Source organism: Octopus bimaculoides, chromosome 5, assembly GCF_046866305.1.
Source record: "Octopus bimaculoides isolate indiv1 chromosome 5, ASM4686630v1, whole genome shotgun sequence".
NCBI lineage: Eukaryota > Metazoa > Mollusca > Cephalopoda > Octopoda > Octopodidae > Octopus > Octopus bimaculoides.
This window is the reverse complement of record NC_142932.1, coordinates 2,914,825-2,930,297: the sequence shown is the minus strand read 5'-3', so window position 1 is coordinate 2,930,297 and position 15,473 is coordinate 2,914,825. Positions and strand designations below refer to the sequence as shown.

Genomic DNA, 15,473 nt, shown 5'->3' with positions numbered 1-15,473 from the left:
GGGGTTAAACCAATTGAACACTAAAAGACGTAAGCAACGTAAGGTTCAGAGACTCGTCTCTTCCTCTTTCTGCATCGAGACACGAGATTGAAGACGTAACCTAACTGACCTTCTCTCACACCACACGCCAGTAGCAGATAGAAGTTAACGCAGAGAAGACCATGGCCTCCACGCATCAAACCACATTTTCGCCGGCACTATCATGCTATTAGCTGTCAGAAGTGAAAGTTCGCGCGTCCGCGCTAGCTAGTCGTGAGTAGAAAACACAAATTTAATATAAAAACATATTTCCTGAAATTGCAAATTATTTAAAATATAAAAATATAATTTCCAACAGAGAGAATTTATCAAAATAGAAAACAAATGAAGTTTGAAGTTTAAAAATAATAGGATCGACCACTCACGACTAGCTAGCGCGGACGCGCGAACTTTCGAGTAATAGATAGAGAGAGAGAGAGACAGACAGACATATAGCTCGCTCCGGCCAGTCATGGTATTAGCTGTCAGTAGCCAAAGAATCAACAGGCATGCAGGCAGACAGGCAGACAGACAGATACTTCACTAGCAGTGAGCACTTTCACTTCTGACAGCTAATAGCATGACAGTGCCTTTTCGCCATAGGCGGTCTTTCGTTTTGAGAACAGTTTAGATCACTTCTTAAAGCACGTGGGTTTGTTTATATTTCTGAACAAGATCGTCGCTTTCCGTAATATTTTTTTTTTTTACTTATGTGGGGGGGAAGAGGGGATCTTTTGAAGTCGGCGTAAAAGCGAAAGGGACACAGAGAGAGCGAGAGCGCGATTGGAAGAGGGAACTTATCTTTTGAAGTCGGCGTGAAGCGAAGGAAGTGATGTGTGTTTGATGGGGTGTGCGAGACAGAAAGTGTGGCGTGTATGTCTACGCCGATTTCAAATGATCCCTTCTTCCCCAAAGTAAGTAATTTTTTTTTTTACGGAAAGCGACGATCTTGTTTAGAAACATAAACAAGCCTACGTGGTTTATGAGTGACAGGTGGCCACATTAAAGGTATATAAAGTCGCAGCCATGTATTATGTATTCTTTATATTGGGTTTCCTGTCAAATGATATCACAGCCTTCTGAGTAGAGTCACATTAGATCGGTCAACAACCTATCCATCTAAAGATTTATATTTTTAATGTGGTTTTGTATTATATATGTATCATATACATGTGTGTTATATTCCAATAAAAAGTAACAATTAAAAAATATATAATAAGTATCACTGGAATAGAATCGGTAGAGCAGCAAACGAAATGAACATACAATATTTAATTACGTCTGAGTTCAAATCTTGCAATGCTTCCTGTAAGTTTTAGTAGGCAGAGTACACACAATCTTAGTGACAAAATATTAGTAATACAGTCATTGTGTGTGTGACAGCGTCGTAACATGTGGCAACACTGGTTCTGACGAGTCTACACAGCGACGGAGTAAAATGACAGCATAAAATTTCATTGCTACTATGGGAAATTATTGCTCTGCTTTACGAAATTTCGCTTAAAGAGCAGTCTCATTAACGTTTTTTTTTTTAAGACGTATTCCTCGAGTTCTGAGCGTTTCCTCACGTCTGCGACGTAGATATTTTAAATTTTGTATTTATGTAGAGTCTGACGAGCTGTCCACACGGCTTTGCTTTGTGGATGTGAAACCTTGGGTAACTCTATGTCCAAGATTAAAATTTTTGTTGTAATAATTACTGCTCTATTCTTTAGAGTGCTTCTTTCTGATATATGTTTTTTTATTAGCTGGCTACACACACACACACAAATATATATATATATATATATATATATATATATATATATATATATATATATATATATATATATATATATATACACAGAAGATGTAACCCAACGGTCTTTCATTTTATGCACATATAATGCAGGATTGATAACGAAACCAAAACAATCTGGGAATACGATTTTCGTCCATTATTTAAGCCAGAAATTATATAACAAAAGTATTTTACTAACAATTGAATTTTACAATTATCGTTTTCTTACAGAGGATTTGTATTTTATTTCATTGTTGATTTATATTAATATGCACTGTGTTGTGTGTGTGCGTGCATACGTACATACATACATAATACATACATACATACATACATGTGTTTGGGCGGGAGTGGGGGAAGTGATCGTCAAGTGTAATAACTTCAAACAACTGGGTTGTTCAGCAATTAAAAAGAAAAATCTGTATTAATGGCACTTAAAAGTGACTTTTAAGCGTTTATTGATTCGTTTCGTTATTTCGTGATACCCATGTCTATTTTTGTATTTCCCCTATTTGTTTTGATTTCATTGGCAAGCTCTTAGTTATATGTAACCTAAGAGCACCGAGTAGGCGAAGGTAGCCTTGTAACCCTATTTACATATGTATTTCATGAACTACGCTGCGTTAGTATTGCTATTGTTGTTATTCTAAAATCGTTAAGAAATCGTTGTTATTATGATCCGCGGTAACTTGTTAAGTTCACAACAGGAGATAGTAATTTAGAGTTATCGGACTTGCAGTACGAACCACCAGATGACACTGTCAGTTCAGGGGTGACCCTTAGCAAGCATGGCTGTGTTTTACGGTCTTTACGCGAGGAAATGTTTGTTAAAAATATGTAAATTAGCAAGACATTCCTCAAATAAGAAATCTAGTTGGAAACCTTTTCACAGAAAATTCTCCAGTAAACTGTCGAATAAAGAACACTGCAACGTCGGTACGATTGGACATATAGACCACGGTAAGACGACTTTAACTGCTGCTATTACTAAAGTACTTTCCAAAGAGGGTTTGACGAAGTACACTTGCTATGAAGATATCGATCGTGCACCTCAGGAAAGATTGCGTGGAATTACTATCAACACAGCTCTCGTTCAGTATGAAAGTTTATGTCGACATTATGCTCACATAGACTGTCCAGGGCATGTCGATTACATCAAGAATATGATTACGGGTGCCTCGCAAATGGATGGAGCTATTTTGGTTGTTGCTGCTACAGATGGCACTATGCCGCAAACTCGCGAACATCTCCTTTTAGCAAGACAAATAGGAATTGAAAGAATTGTTATTTTCCTCAATAAGATTGATTTGGTTGATTCTGAATTAGCTGAACTCGTGGAAATAGAGACTCGAGAATTGTTAGACGAGTATGGCTTTGATGGAAAAAACACACCCGTTATTTTAGGATCGGCTCTTCAAGCTTTGAATGGTGTGTCCCAATTTGAGAACTCCATTAAAAATTTAATTACAGCAATGGATAGCTATATAATTATTCCTGATCGAAATGTAGAAGCACCGTTTCTTTTCCCCATAGATTCGGCCGTAGCGATTAAAGGACGGGGTACTGTTGCCGTCGGAACTGTCCAGCAAGGTATTATAAAAAAAGGTAATAATGTTGATATACTGGGACACGGTGCTTCTTTAAAATCTGTTGTATCTGATATACAAATTTTCAAAAATTCAGTTTTATCTTGTTCAGCCGGTGACAATGCAGGGGCGCTTCTAAGAGGTATGCGCCAAGAAGCTGTGCTACGAGGTATGTTTTTGGCTCAGCCTAACACTTTTAAACAATATGACATGCTTGAAGCGCAAATTTATGTTCTTACTCCAGCTGAAGGAGGACGTCATAAACCTATTAGCCACAAGTATATCCAGCTGTTATACAGTGCAACTTGGAATATTGCTTGTTGTGTGTATCTACCGGACAATATACCTTTAATTATGCCAGGCGATACTTTAAAAACAAAGATCTTGCTGAGAAAACCGATGGTATTCTTATCAGGGCAACGTTTCACGATTCGTGAAAACCAAATTAGTGCCATTACTGGTATTATCCTTCGACCACTGACATCTGAAAACATTGAAAAAATCGCTGGGTTTAATTACGAACGACCAAAACCACACTTTATTGAAAGTGGTAATTATCTTGTTCAAAAAAAGCGGAAAAAGAAAAAATCTTAACATTCGAAATGTTTATGCTTACCTGAAGTATGCTAACACACCTTTTTGAATGAGTAGTTACATGTCAACTAATGCTGCGGAGATTACATTGAACTTTTTTGTAAACTTATCTCTCTGCAGCTCAGATCATGCTTCAAAGGAACTAACCATTATATTTATATCAAAATAAAAAAAAAAAGACATGCTTTGACACCCAGAAATTTTCTTGTATTTATTTATTCGTGTGCTTTCAGTTTATTAAATAAGAATATTTCAGTATTTAAAAAAAAAATATTTGATATTTGGACCCCTTGAAATACATCAATCACGAAACTAGGTCGAAAGAAACTGGTTTGAGATCAAATTCACTCCAGATATTTTTTTTTTTTTCTGGGTATAACATTATTCCTACATCAGCTAGGTTTACCTAAGCAAAATAGCTACTAGACTTTTCTGGAAAACTTACCTTTAAAAGGTAAAACACCAAGAAACCAAAATTGAGAACCAATCCAATGGTTCTTATGGATAGTGTATGAATTAAACAGGATATTTATTTTGCACTTAGTTCATCTTTCACTAAACTACTAATGTGGTTCCAGTTTCAATCACACTGCACAACACTTGGCAAGTATTTTCTACCATAACCTTCAGCTGACCAGTGTATTGTAAGTGGAATTTTTTAGGCATAAACCACTTACAATACACTGTGTGTGTGTGTGTGCGTGCACATGCATGCACATGTGTGTGAAGAAAATATATAAATTCTGGCAAAGAAAAACCGATGCTTTAGAATAAAAATTTGTTCTGCCCAAATTGCACAGACAGTCCCTTGACACTATCATAAATGCAGTGAAGCCCTTTGGAAACATTAAACTAGCAATGCTATTATTCATCAAATGTGATATAAAATGAAAACAGGCAATAGTGTAGAAAAGTATTTGAATTTATTTTATAAATATTTTTTATTATCATTGTCATCCTTTTTCAAATTTAGTTGGAACAGTTCATTTTGCTATATAAAAATATGTTGTTTACATCTGTCAACTACATTATGTTGGATAAAATTTTATAGATATATTCTACAGTACAGTAAAGCTTTGAAACAAGACTTAACACAGTAGTATACTAAGACAAACATTTTTCTATTACTAGTTATAAACCATATCATATGTAACTGCTTTGACTTACAGACCAGACGTAAGAATGGATCTCATTTGTAACCTAAAAACTGTATATATATACTTTATTTAAAAGCAGCAGAAATATATTGAAACTCTGAGTAACAGCTTTTGTTATATTTCTGCTGCTTTTAAATAAAGCATATTACTCTACCTCTGGTATTTGAATACTTTTTCCACCTTGTTTCACATTTATATGCTTACTGCGGTATATATAGATAGATAGATAGATAAAACTTACTTGGAAAAGGATGCGTGGTGTTCAATCATATAATAATATAATATATAAATATATGCATATATACATATGTGTACATACCTACATATATATGTATATATACATGCATATATGGGTACAGGACATCAAAAAAACATAGAATGAGAAACAAGAACATAAAAAACGAAAACACAGAAAACGAACTTTTTTCCGAACAACGAAAAAAACAGAGAAATGAGACATGCAACATAAAGAACATTCCCTTCATCAGTTGCCACCCATTTTATCTACTCCATATTTCGAATCCTCGACTCTCTTGTTGCTCACAAGTGACCAATGGCCATTCTTTTTTCCACTTCCTTCCTAAAGATAAGACGTGATTTTTATCTGTCTCTTCTCAAAGCTTGTTTTTCTAGCATCACTACTTCACATCACCTTGGCTCAACAGCCCTCACCGTTTGTTTTTACTGTTTTGTTCTCACTGTCCTGTTTTTGTTACCACTTTCACCCTCCGCAAAAAATCCCAAATTTTATTTAATTTGCTTTGCGAGAAGGACTGTTTTAACGAAGTCACGTCTTGTCCTGACCTTTGAAACGCGGAGTAAATAAAACAGGGGACAACTGAGGAAGGGAATGTTCTTTATGTTGCATGTCTCATTTCTCTGTTTGCTTTTTTTGTTGTTCAAAAAAAGTTCATTTTCTATGTTTTTGTTTTTTTATGTTCTCGTTTCTCATTCTGTCTACATTTTTTTGATGTCCTGTACATATATATGCATATATATATATATATACATATATAATTATTATAAGATCTGGTAATTAGTCATATATTAATATATTAATTAATATCGATTAATTATCAGGGGGCCAGCACATTTAAAGAATCAAAGAGATTCAGAAATATTATCTGCAATCTCAGGGGATTAAGGTACATTTTAAAAAATAACGTCGACCACTAACGTGGACAATTAATGCGCTAGAAATAGATCACATTTTGTGTCTATTAAGACCTAAAAAGTTCTCAACATGAAATATAGCAGCATACCAAAAACGTGAGCAGGCAAAACATTTAAAATCACCTAAAAAAATCATTATTAAACAGGAACCAGGTTTCGGATTTAACAAATTCTTACCATTTGTCTATTCCTCATCAGCCTGATTTGTAATGTAGCAGTAATTTTCAGAATCGTATGCGTAGTTGCCCACCGCCATGTGTGCGCGTGCATATGGTTCTGCTAATTACGAGGAATAGACAAATGGTAAGAATTTGTTAAATCCGAAACCTGGTTCCTGTTTAATAATGATTTTTTTTTAGGTGATTTTAAATGTCTTGCCCGCTCACGTTTTTGGTATGCTGCTATATTTCATGTTGAGAACTTTTTAGGTCTTAATAGACACAAAATGTGATCTATTTCTAGCGCATTAATTGTCCACGTTAGTGGTCGACGTTATATACATATATATGTAGGTATGTACATATATGTATGTATATATGCATATATATATTGAGGGCTACAGACAAAATCTCTGAATGGTTCAAAGTCCCAGCTAGGCCAAGGGTAACATGGTAGTGGAATACAGAGGTTGTTGTTGGCACTCCGTCGCTTACGACGTCGAGGGTTCCAGTTGATCCGATCAACGGAACAGCCTGCTCGTGAAATTAACGTGCAAGTGGCTGAGCACTCCACAGACACGTGTACCCTTAACGTAGTTCTCGGGGATATTCAGTGTGATGTAGTGTGACAAGGCTGACCCTTTGAATTACAGGCACAACAGAAACAGGAAGTAAGTGTGAGAGAAAGTTGTGGTGAAAGAGTACAGCAGGGTTCGCCACCATCCCCTGTCGGAGCCTCATGGAGCTTTTAGGTGTTTTTGCTCAATAAACACTCACAACGCCCAGTCTGGGGATCGAAACCGCGGTCCTATGACCGCGAGTTCGCTGCCCTAACCACTGGGCCATTGTGCCTCCAAGGAATACAGAGGTAGACAGTGCTATAAAAGCAAAGAAACAGGCCTGGAAAGGCTGGAAAAATGGTGGAAGCAGAGAATTATATCAGGCAGCCAGAACAGCAGCTAGGTGACAAGTTTACATAGCAAAAGCGATAACAGAAGGTAAGAGATTTGTCAATGTTCTACAGCATGAGGTGTTCAGGATTGCAAAGTAGTGTATCAGAGAGAATAGCAATGTGGTGGGTGAGAAATGTCTGCAAATGGATAATGCTATACTTGCACTTAGTGACTCAGAGAAGAAAGATGCATGGAAGTGCCACTATGAAATGTAGAAAATGTATGGGAGAAGGAGAGTCTTTCATATGTTGAACCAACTGAAGGACCAGCCATCAGATTTGACAGCAGTATAATAGACAAGGCAATTAAAGATATGAAATCAGGGAAAGCCCCTGGACTTTCAGGAATCACTGCTGAGATGATTAAGATATCTGGTGGTGTAGGATACAGCCTAGTGAGTCATAGTTAATCAGGTTATTCAGGAAAGTGTCCTCCCCAATGGCTAGGGTAGTAGTATTATAGTCAGCTGCTACAAGAGTAAAGGTGATGCCTTATAAACAACTACAGACATATCAAATTGCTGGACCAGCTCATGAAAGTTAGAGTTATAACTCAATTGATTAGGAATAGAGTTAAACTAGATGAAATGAAGTTTGGTTTTGTACCTGGGAGGAGTACCACAGATGCCATCTTCCTAGTGAGACAGCTGCAGGAAAAGTATTTGGCCAAAAGTAAGCCATTGAACTTGGCTTTTGTCAACCTGGGGAAAGCTTTTGACAGAGTTCCTGACTCTGTTATCTGGAGGTCTCTAAGGAAGTTAGAGGTAAATGCACTTTGCCATCACCCATCTCAACTTTGTGGTATAAAGCTTGGGCAAGAACTGAAAGAAGCCCATGCTATATATATATACATACATAAGAAAGGGATTTATGTGTGAGTGTGTCTGTGTTTGTCCCCCTGCTATTTCTTGACAACTGATGCTGATGTGTTTATGTCCCCGTAACTCAGCGGTTTGCTAAAAGAGACTGACAGAATGAGTACTAGGCTTACAAAAAATAAGTACTGGGGTCAATTTCTTTGAGTAAAACCCTTTGAGGTGGTGCTCCAGCATGGCTGCAGTCAAATGACTGAAACAAGTAAAAAGAATTGAACAGAACATCAGTCTATTGCAGGGTTAACACTAGATGTCACTGTTGCTCGTTTTCAGTTGAGAATACTGGAGCAATGTTAATACCTCCCGCATCCAACCCCACCCATTACCCTTTTTCATGTTATTGCTGTTGAACCTTGCACTGCATCAAGCACCTTTTTCCTAAAACTACTACCCACTAGGATTCTCAGAATTCTCTCTCAAGTGTTCAAATGACTGTGCTGGTTACGTATGGATGAGGACAGCTGTGTGAGGAAGTGCCACTCCCTAACTGTGGAAGGAACCTATGCAAGAGGTAGACCCAGGAAGACATGAGATGAGATGGTAAAGCATGACCTTCAAACACTGGGCCTCACAGAGGCAATGACAGGAGACCGAGACCTTTGGAGATATGCTGTGATTGAGAAAATCCGGCAACTAAAGTGTGATCGCAACCATAGCCGATGCCAGTGTTGCATGTCTGGCCCATTTAAGAGTACCCTTGATGCCTTGGGCGATATGATATGCTTGAGAAGACCTGTTGAGTCAAATAAAACCAAAATCACAGCTGTGGTCAGTACCCCTGACTGGCTCCCGTTCCGGTGGCACGTAAAATGCATCATTTGAACATGGTCGATGCCAGTGTCTCCTGACCGGCTCCTGTTCTGGTGGCACGTAAAATGCATCATTTGAACATGGTCGATGCCAGTGTCTCCTGACCGGCTCCTGTTCTGGTGGCACGTAAAATGCATCATTTGAACATGGTCGATGCCAGTGGCATGTAAAAAGCATTATCCAAACGTGATTGATGCCAGGACCACCTGACTATCCGCCCCCCCCCCCCCGTGCTGGTGGCACGTAAAAAGCACTATCCAAACATGATTGATACCAGGCCTGCCTGACTGGCTCTTGTGCCGGTGGCATGTAAAAAGAGTTAAAACAGTGTTGTTCCTTTCTAATCTATGAAAACATGTCTGGACGTGGGGAAATATGCTACTTGAAAACAGGTGAGGATTGATGACAGGAAGGGCATCCATCATCATCATCATCATCATTGTCATTTAATGTCTGTTAGATGGTTTGACTGGAGCTGCTAAGCCAGGGTGCTGTACCAGGTACCAGTCTGTTTTGTCTTGGTTTCTACAGCTAAACACCTTTACTAACACCAACTGCTCTACAGAGTGTCTCGGGTGTCTTTTACGTGTCACTGGCAGAGGTGTCTTTTATTTGCTACCAGCACAGGTCACAGCCATCATTTCACATAGTTTGACACATAAATCAAATACAGCAAATCGCCAGAAGTTTCTGTCACTTGTCATTACCTCTGTGAGACTCAACAACTGAAGATCATATTTCACCACCTCATCCCACATCTTCCTGGGTCTACCTTTTCTACAGGTTCTGTCCACAATTAGAGATCACCACTTCCAATATGCAGCTGTCCTCACCCATATGCATCACATGACCATATCAGTAGTCTTCTCTCTTGCACACTACATCTGATGCATAGAAAATCTGTTTCACAAAATTCCACTGACCATGGAAAGCTGGTAAAGTGGACAGTAAATTAATGATGATGTTCAAACTTTGCCCCACAGATGATCAAACTGGACACCAACCATATTAATATCACCAGTTTGAGAAAGCTGGTAAAGTTTTTGGGTTTTGTCCCTCCTCTGACTAGCTTATAAAAAAAATATAACTAAAAAATACATGGCAACAGCTGCATTATTATAACAAGGTGGGTTTCACTCTTGTTCAATAAGCCAAGAGACCATCCATACAGCTTTCCTGAACAAAATTTCAGTACTCCAATGTAGATCTCATGTCACCTTTTGCAGAGGATTGGCAAAGGATTTTAGTTTTGGAGAGGTGAGTGGGAGGTTAAAACAGAGAGGAAGTTTATGCAGTGTGAAGTTGAACTCTTTCTTTAGTTATAGTTTGGAGACGGGTAGCTGAGCTAGACTGACTTGCTTAAAGACAGTTTCAATAACGTTCATCATCACCGTCATTTAGCATCCGTTTTCCATGCTGGCATGGGTTAGATGGTTTGACTGGGACTGATAAGCCAGAGAACTGTACCAGGCTCCAGTCTGTTTTGGCTTCTTTTCTATGGCTGGATGCTTTTCCTAATGCCAACCTCTCTAAGAATGTGTCACTGGCACTGGCCACAACTATGATTTCACTTGGCTTAATATGTCTTCTCAAGCACAGCAGATCACCAAAAGTCTCAATCGTCATTTCATCCAGAAGACTCAACATCCAAAGATCATATTTTACTACCTCGTCCCATGTCTTTCTGGGTCTACTTCTTCCACATGTTCCCTCTACCGTTAGAAATTAGTACTCTTTTATGCAGCTGTCCTCATCCCTAATTGATTATGGGGCTCACAGATTTTCACAGTAAACCAGATTTAATTCCTGATACCCTTTCGTTACCAAACCGCCCAATGCCGCCCGAAAAAAATTTTGGTTCGTGTGACCAAGCCGCCCAAAACCGCCCGTAATCACCTATTCATATTTAAATGAGAATATCGTTAGTACATTCGTGAAAACACGTGATTATTTGTGTAAACAGTTCAGCTACAGTTTTGTACGACGATCAACGTGATTTTTTAATTTTGGGAATTTTGGGAAATTTTTTTCCAAATTTGTTCCTCTTGTGTTTTCAAAATTTGTAATCCTGACAAAAAAATGGATACGAATTTTATTCTGTCAAGCAGCGAGTCAGAATTCGAAGGATTTTCCGTTGAAGACCTTGATAAATCTAACTCTGTAACCGAAAAAAAAAGCACGTGGTATTTGATAATGAATCTGAGGTTTCATTTTCCGAAAATGAAAGCAGTGAATCCGAGAGCTTCGATGATAGCGATAAAGAGAATGAATTAGGGTAGAGATGGACTATATGTAATCTGAACCTTTCCCCGCCCCTTATTTATTCATTTTTTTTTACGGAATCCCACGTTTTAGGGTATGGAGATTCCGATTCTGAAAAAAAATTTTTTGAAAAATTTCAATTCCCCCCCCACCACCAAGCAGGCTATTTACATGCTAGAAATAACAGCCAAATCTCACAAAACTAGTGTTAGGGTTAGGGTTAGGGTTTGAGTTAGGGTTAGGTTTACCCTGTGGATCTATATAAAAACCGGGGGGGGGGGGGATCGAAATTTTGAAATTGAGATTTTTGAAATTTTTTTTTCAGAATCGGATTCTCCATGGTCTGAAACATAGGATTCCGTAAAAAAAAAACAAAATTTAAAAGGCGGGGGGGGGGGGTATACCCAGGTTACATATACTCCATCTCCACCTGAATTAGTACCTGAATGGAGTGAAAATTTAAAAACTCCTTCTTTCAGTGATTTTTCTGAAGAAACTGGACCAAGTCACAGTCTTACCCAGGAGAGTAAAGCTTTAGACTATTTCTTTTTGCTTTTTCTGATGTACCTATTTGAATTGATTACGGCGGAAACAAACCGTTACGCTAAATGTAAACAAAGCGTAAAAAAGGATAGTTTGTGGTTTCCCATAAACTTGAATGAAATTAAAGCATATTTTGCCATAAATATTATTATGGGCATTAGAAAGTTACCTAGAATAACAAATTACTGGAGTAGTGATGAACCCTTTGGAGACGAATATGTCTCAAGTATAATGACGAGGATACGGTTTTTAAAATTGACTCAATATCTACATGTAAGAGACACAAGCAGTACACCAGTACGTGGAAAACCAGACTTTGATCCCTTATTTAAAATAAGACCCCCTCATTGACTGTGTTCAAAGCACATATAAAACAGGGTACTACTCAAGCAGAGCGGACCCGAACGCGCAGTCGCGCGTCCGCGCTAGCTAGTCGTGAGTGGTCGATCCTACGAAAAGTGCGCGTGCAAATGAATACATTGTGCGCGTGCGCGCGTATGCAAATTAGTAAATAATTTCTTTTAAACAAAGTAAATAATTTTTTAAAAATTACTTTTTTCTTTTCTAAACAACGTAGATAGGTAGAAGGAATAAAAATAACACACTATCTGTTTTTGTTAACTTCATACATTTTTTTTCTTTTAATTAAATTTTGTGAACAAAATAATTTTTATTTTCTAAACAACGTAAATAGATTTTAAAATTTTACGTTGTTTAGAAAATAAAAATTATTTTGTTCACAAAATTTAATTAAAAGAAAAAAAATGTATGAAGTTAACAAAAACAGATAGTGTGTTATTTTTATTCCTTCTACCTATCTACGTTGTTTAGAAAAGAAAAAAGTAATTTTTAAAAAATTATTTACTTTGTTTAAAAGAAATTATTTACTAATTTGCATACGCGCGCACGCGCACAATGTATTCATTTGCACGCGCGCCCGCGCGTACTTTTCGTAGGATCGACCACTCACGACTAGCTAGCGCGGACGCGCGACTGCGCGTTCGGGTCCGCTCTGCTTGAGTAGTACCTAAAACAGTTTATAGATGAGGATATGGTGGGCTATAAAGGCCGAGTGCGTTTTCAACAGTATATGCCAGGAAAGCGCACAAAATGGGGGATCAAAGTTTGGAAAAGATTTGTGAATCAAATACTGGGTACTGCTCTGGATTTTAATTTTATACTGGCAAAAGAGACTAATAAATCCAGTAATGTGCACAACTCTTCTATAATAATATTTTGTTGTATACCCAATTGAATATTAGTTAATAACCCATTTTCTATAGCGATGTTTGAACAAAAATTTTAATAATTTTATATTTTGTTGTATTTACCTGTAATTAAAGTCACTTTGTGACAAAAATTTTGGTATAGAATTGGTTGAGAACCTTTCGTTAAATTATCTTCCAAAAATCACATTAATATGTTGATAAATAAAAAAGTTAGAGTTGTTTAATGAAACCAGCCTAAATTTATGATTATGTTAGAAATTAATTGAAACACATAAGGGGTGTAATTTGGTTAGAAATATGGTGACGAAAGGGTGCAATACTAAGTGGTTGAGCCCTCTGTGGTCATTTGCCATGCTAGAAATAGCAGTTCAATTTTCTTCAAATCTTGCAAAACAAGAAGGATAATGTAGACATTCATATATACAGAACGACTTGATGATTATGGTTGGAATTCTTTTGACCATGTGCCTGCATGATGTGGTCGACCTAGTCTAAACAACGGCATTAATGATCTAGGTAGATAAGAGGTATTAAGTGTCTTGGTTATAGTCAGAGCAATTTTGGTAGAAGGAAATAAAATTATAATTTCTCTTGTTTTGATTGGTTGTATAGCATACTATCAACTCTGCTATTTACAACTCTCCAATATGTATATCCTGTTTCATAAATTGATTGTGTCATTCGTTGAAAGAATGAAGTTATTGATTACAGAGAATAGTGGAAAATGCATTAGGATTTATATCATTCTAGCTTTTCCAGACTGAACTAGCTACAACAGGATGTGGATTATGGTTGTAGGTTCAGTATCTTGCACTCACTATTTTGTATCAAAGCAGGAAATTGGCAAAGTCAATAGGATGTCAGTTGAATGTTACTCGGTACTTTTTCAACTCCTGTTTTGAGTTCAAATTCTGTTGAGATCAGTTTTGCTTTTTATTCTTTCTGAGTCAATAAAATACAAAAACCAGGACTGTTGAGTGGTGAAACTGTTAGAATGTAATATGAGATGGCTTGCAGTATTTAATACAGCTCTTTGTGTTCTGATGGCTGTACTTACAATGACACTGGTGCCAAGCTGTATCACTGCTTACCTGTCCATTGGACATTCTTCATGGTGTCAGGAGAGAAGGCATACATGTATGAGCGATGACTACACTTAGAAAAACACCTTGTTGAATTTGCATCTTTGAGAGGAACTCTCATTTTAAGATATTCATTGTCATAGCCAAAGGAGGCTCTAGATTTTGTATCATTGTGTTATTGAAATAATACCATGCAACCTTTTAGAATGTTGGGGCATCATCACGATAATTATTGAAGGATGGATATATTGGCATGAAACTGACAAACTGGCAAAATCATTACAGTGTCAGACAAAAGTACTTTACAATGTTTGTACTTATGTTCTAAGTACAGTGTTTGTATTTATGTTCTATGTTCTAAGGCAGTGTCTGCCAAACTTTTTACCTTATGACACACTGGGCGAGGAGAATCTATTTTGCAGTACACCAAATAAAAATCCCAACAAAATTGAATATACTTTATTAGTATGAATAGAAATAAATAAATTCTTATTATAGTAACACTAAAATCACATTGTTTTATGAACATATAATATACATATATATATATATATATATATATATATATAGGTAACATAATACAATGGTAATGTTTTTAGTGAGAAGAGTGCAATTGATTTTGAGAAAGAATTTTATTCAGCTTCTCAAGTTACCCTGTACGAATGAATTCATCAAGATATAGCCACCCCCACCACCGATCGTCACAATTGAAAGAAGGCAATCTGGGTCAAATGCTTCTTTTAGCTGTCCCCACATGTATACTTCTCAGTGGTTGGAAATAAGGTAAAAGATGACTCGTCTGAGAAAATAACATTCTTCCACTGCTCTAGGGACCAATTCTGTACATTTTTACTCCACTCCAAATGCTTTACCATGTTTGTTTTTGAAAGTAGTGGTTTTCTGATTGCAGCCCTCCTGTAAAATCCGGTGTTATGTAGCTCTCTGCAAACAGTTTTTGCGGAAACTGGGTTCTCGAGGTGGTCATTTAGCTCTGCAGTAATTTTGGGAGCTGTACTTTTGTGATCCTTTCTAATAATTCATGTAAGAGTCTGATGGTCCCTATCTGAAAGTTTTGATTTTTTTTCCAGAGTTTTGTTTCAACAAGGAGGTTTTTCCCTCTTTCTCAAAGGCTGTCATTACTTTCAAGGCAGTACTTCTTCGTACATCAAAAATGTTGACTGTTTTTGTTATGCTAGCACTTGCCATACAACCTCTTTGAAAGTCCGATAGATCTGTCATTACCTTTTTCTGATG

The 15,473-nt window shown here is 37.2% G+C and overlaps 1 protein-coding gene across 2 annotated transcripts in view; it reads left to right on the top strand.

Annotated features, from left to right (window-relative positions):
- The window catches only part of LOC106872983 (uncharacterized), a 65,602-nt gene continuing 50,129 nt past the window's right edge, over positions 1-15,473 (top strand). The window contains exon 1 of one of the 2 annotated variants that reach the window (XM_089351926.1): positions 1-252. Coding sequence is in view for 1 of the 2 variants with exons in the window: in XM_089351922.1 (XP_089208048.1) it covers positions 862-932 (71 nt within the window). In the remaining variant the exon portion in view is untranslated. Of the gene's footprint in view, positions 253-738; positions 933-15,473 lie in introns of those variants that run through there. The other variant, XM_089351922.1, reaches the window with a different exon arrangement.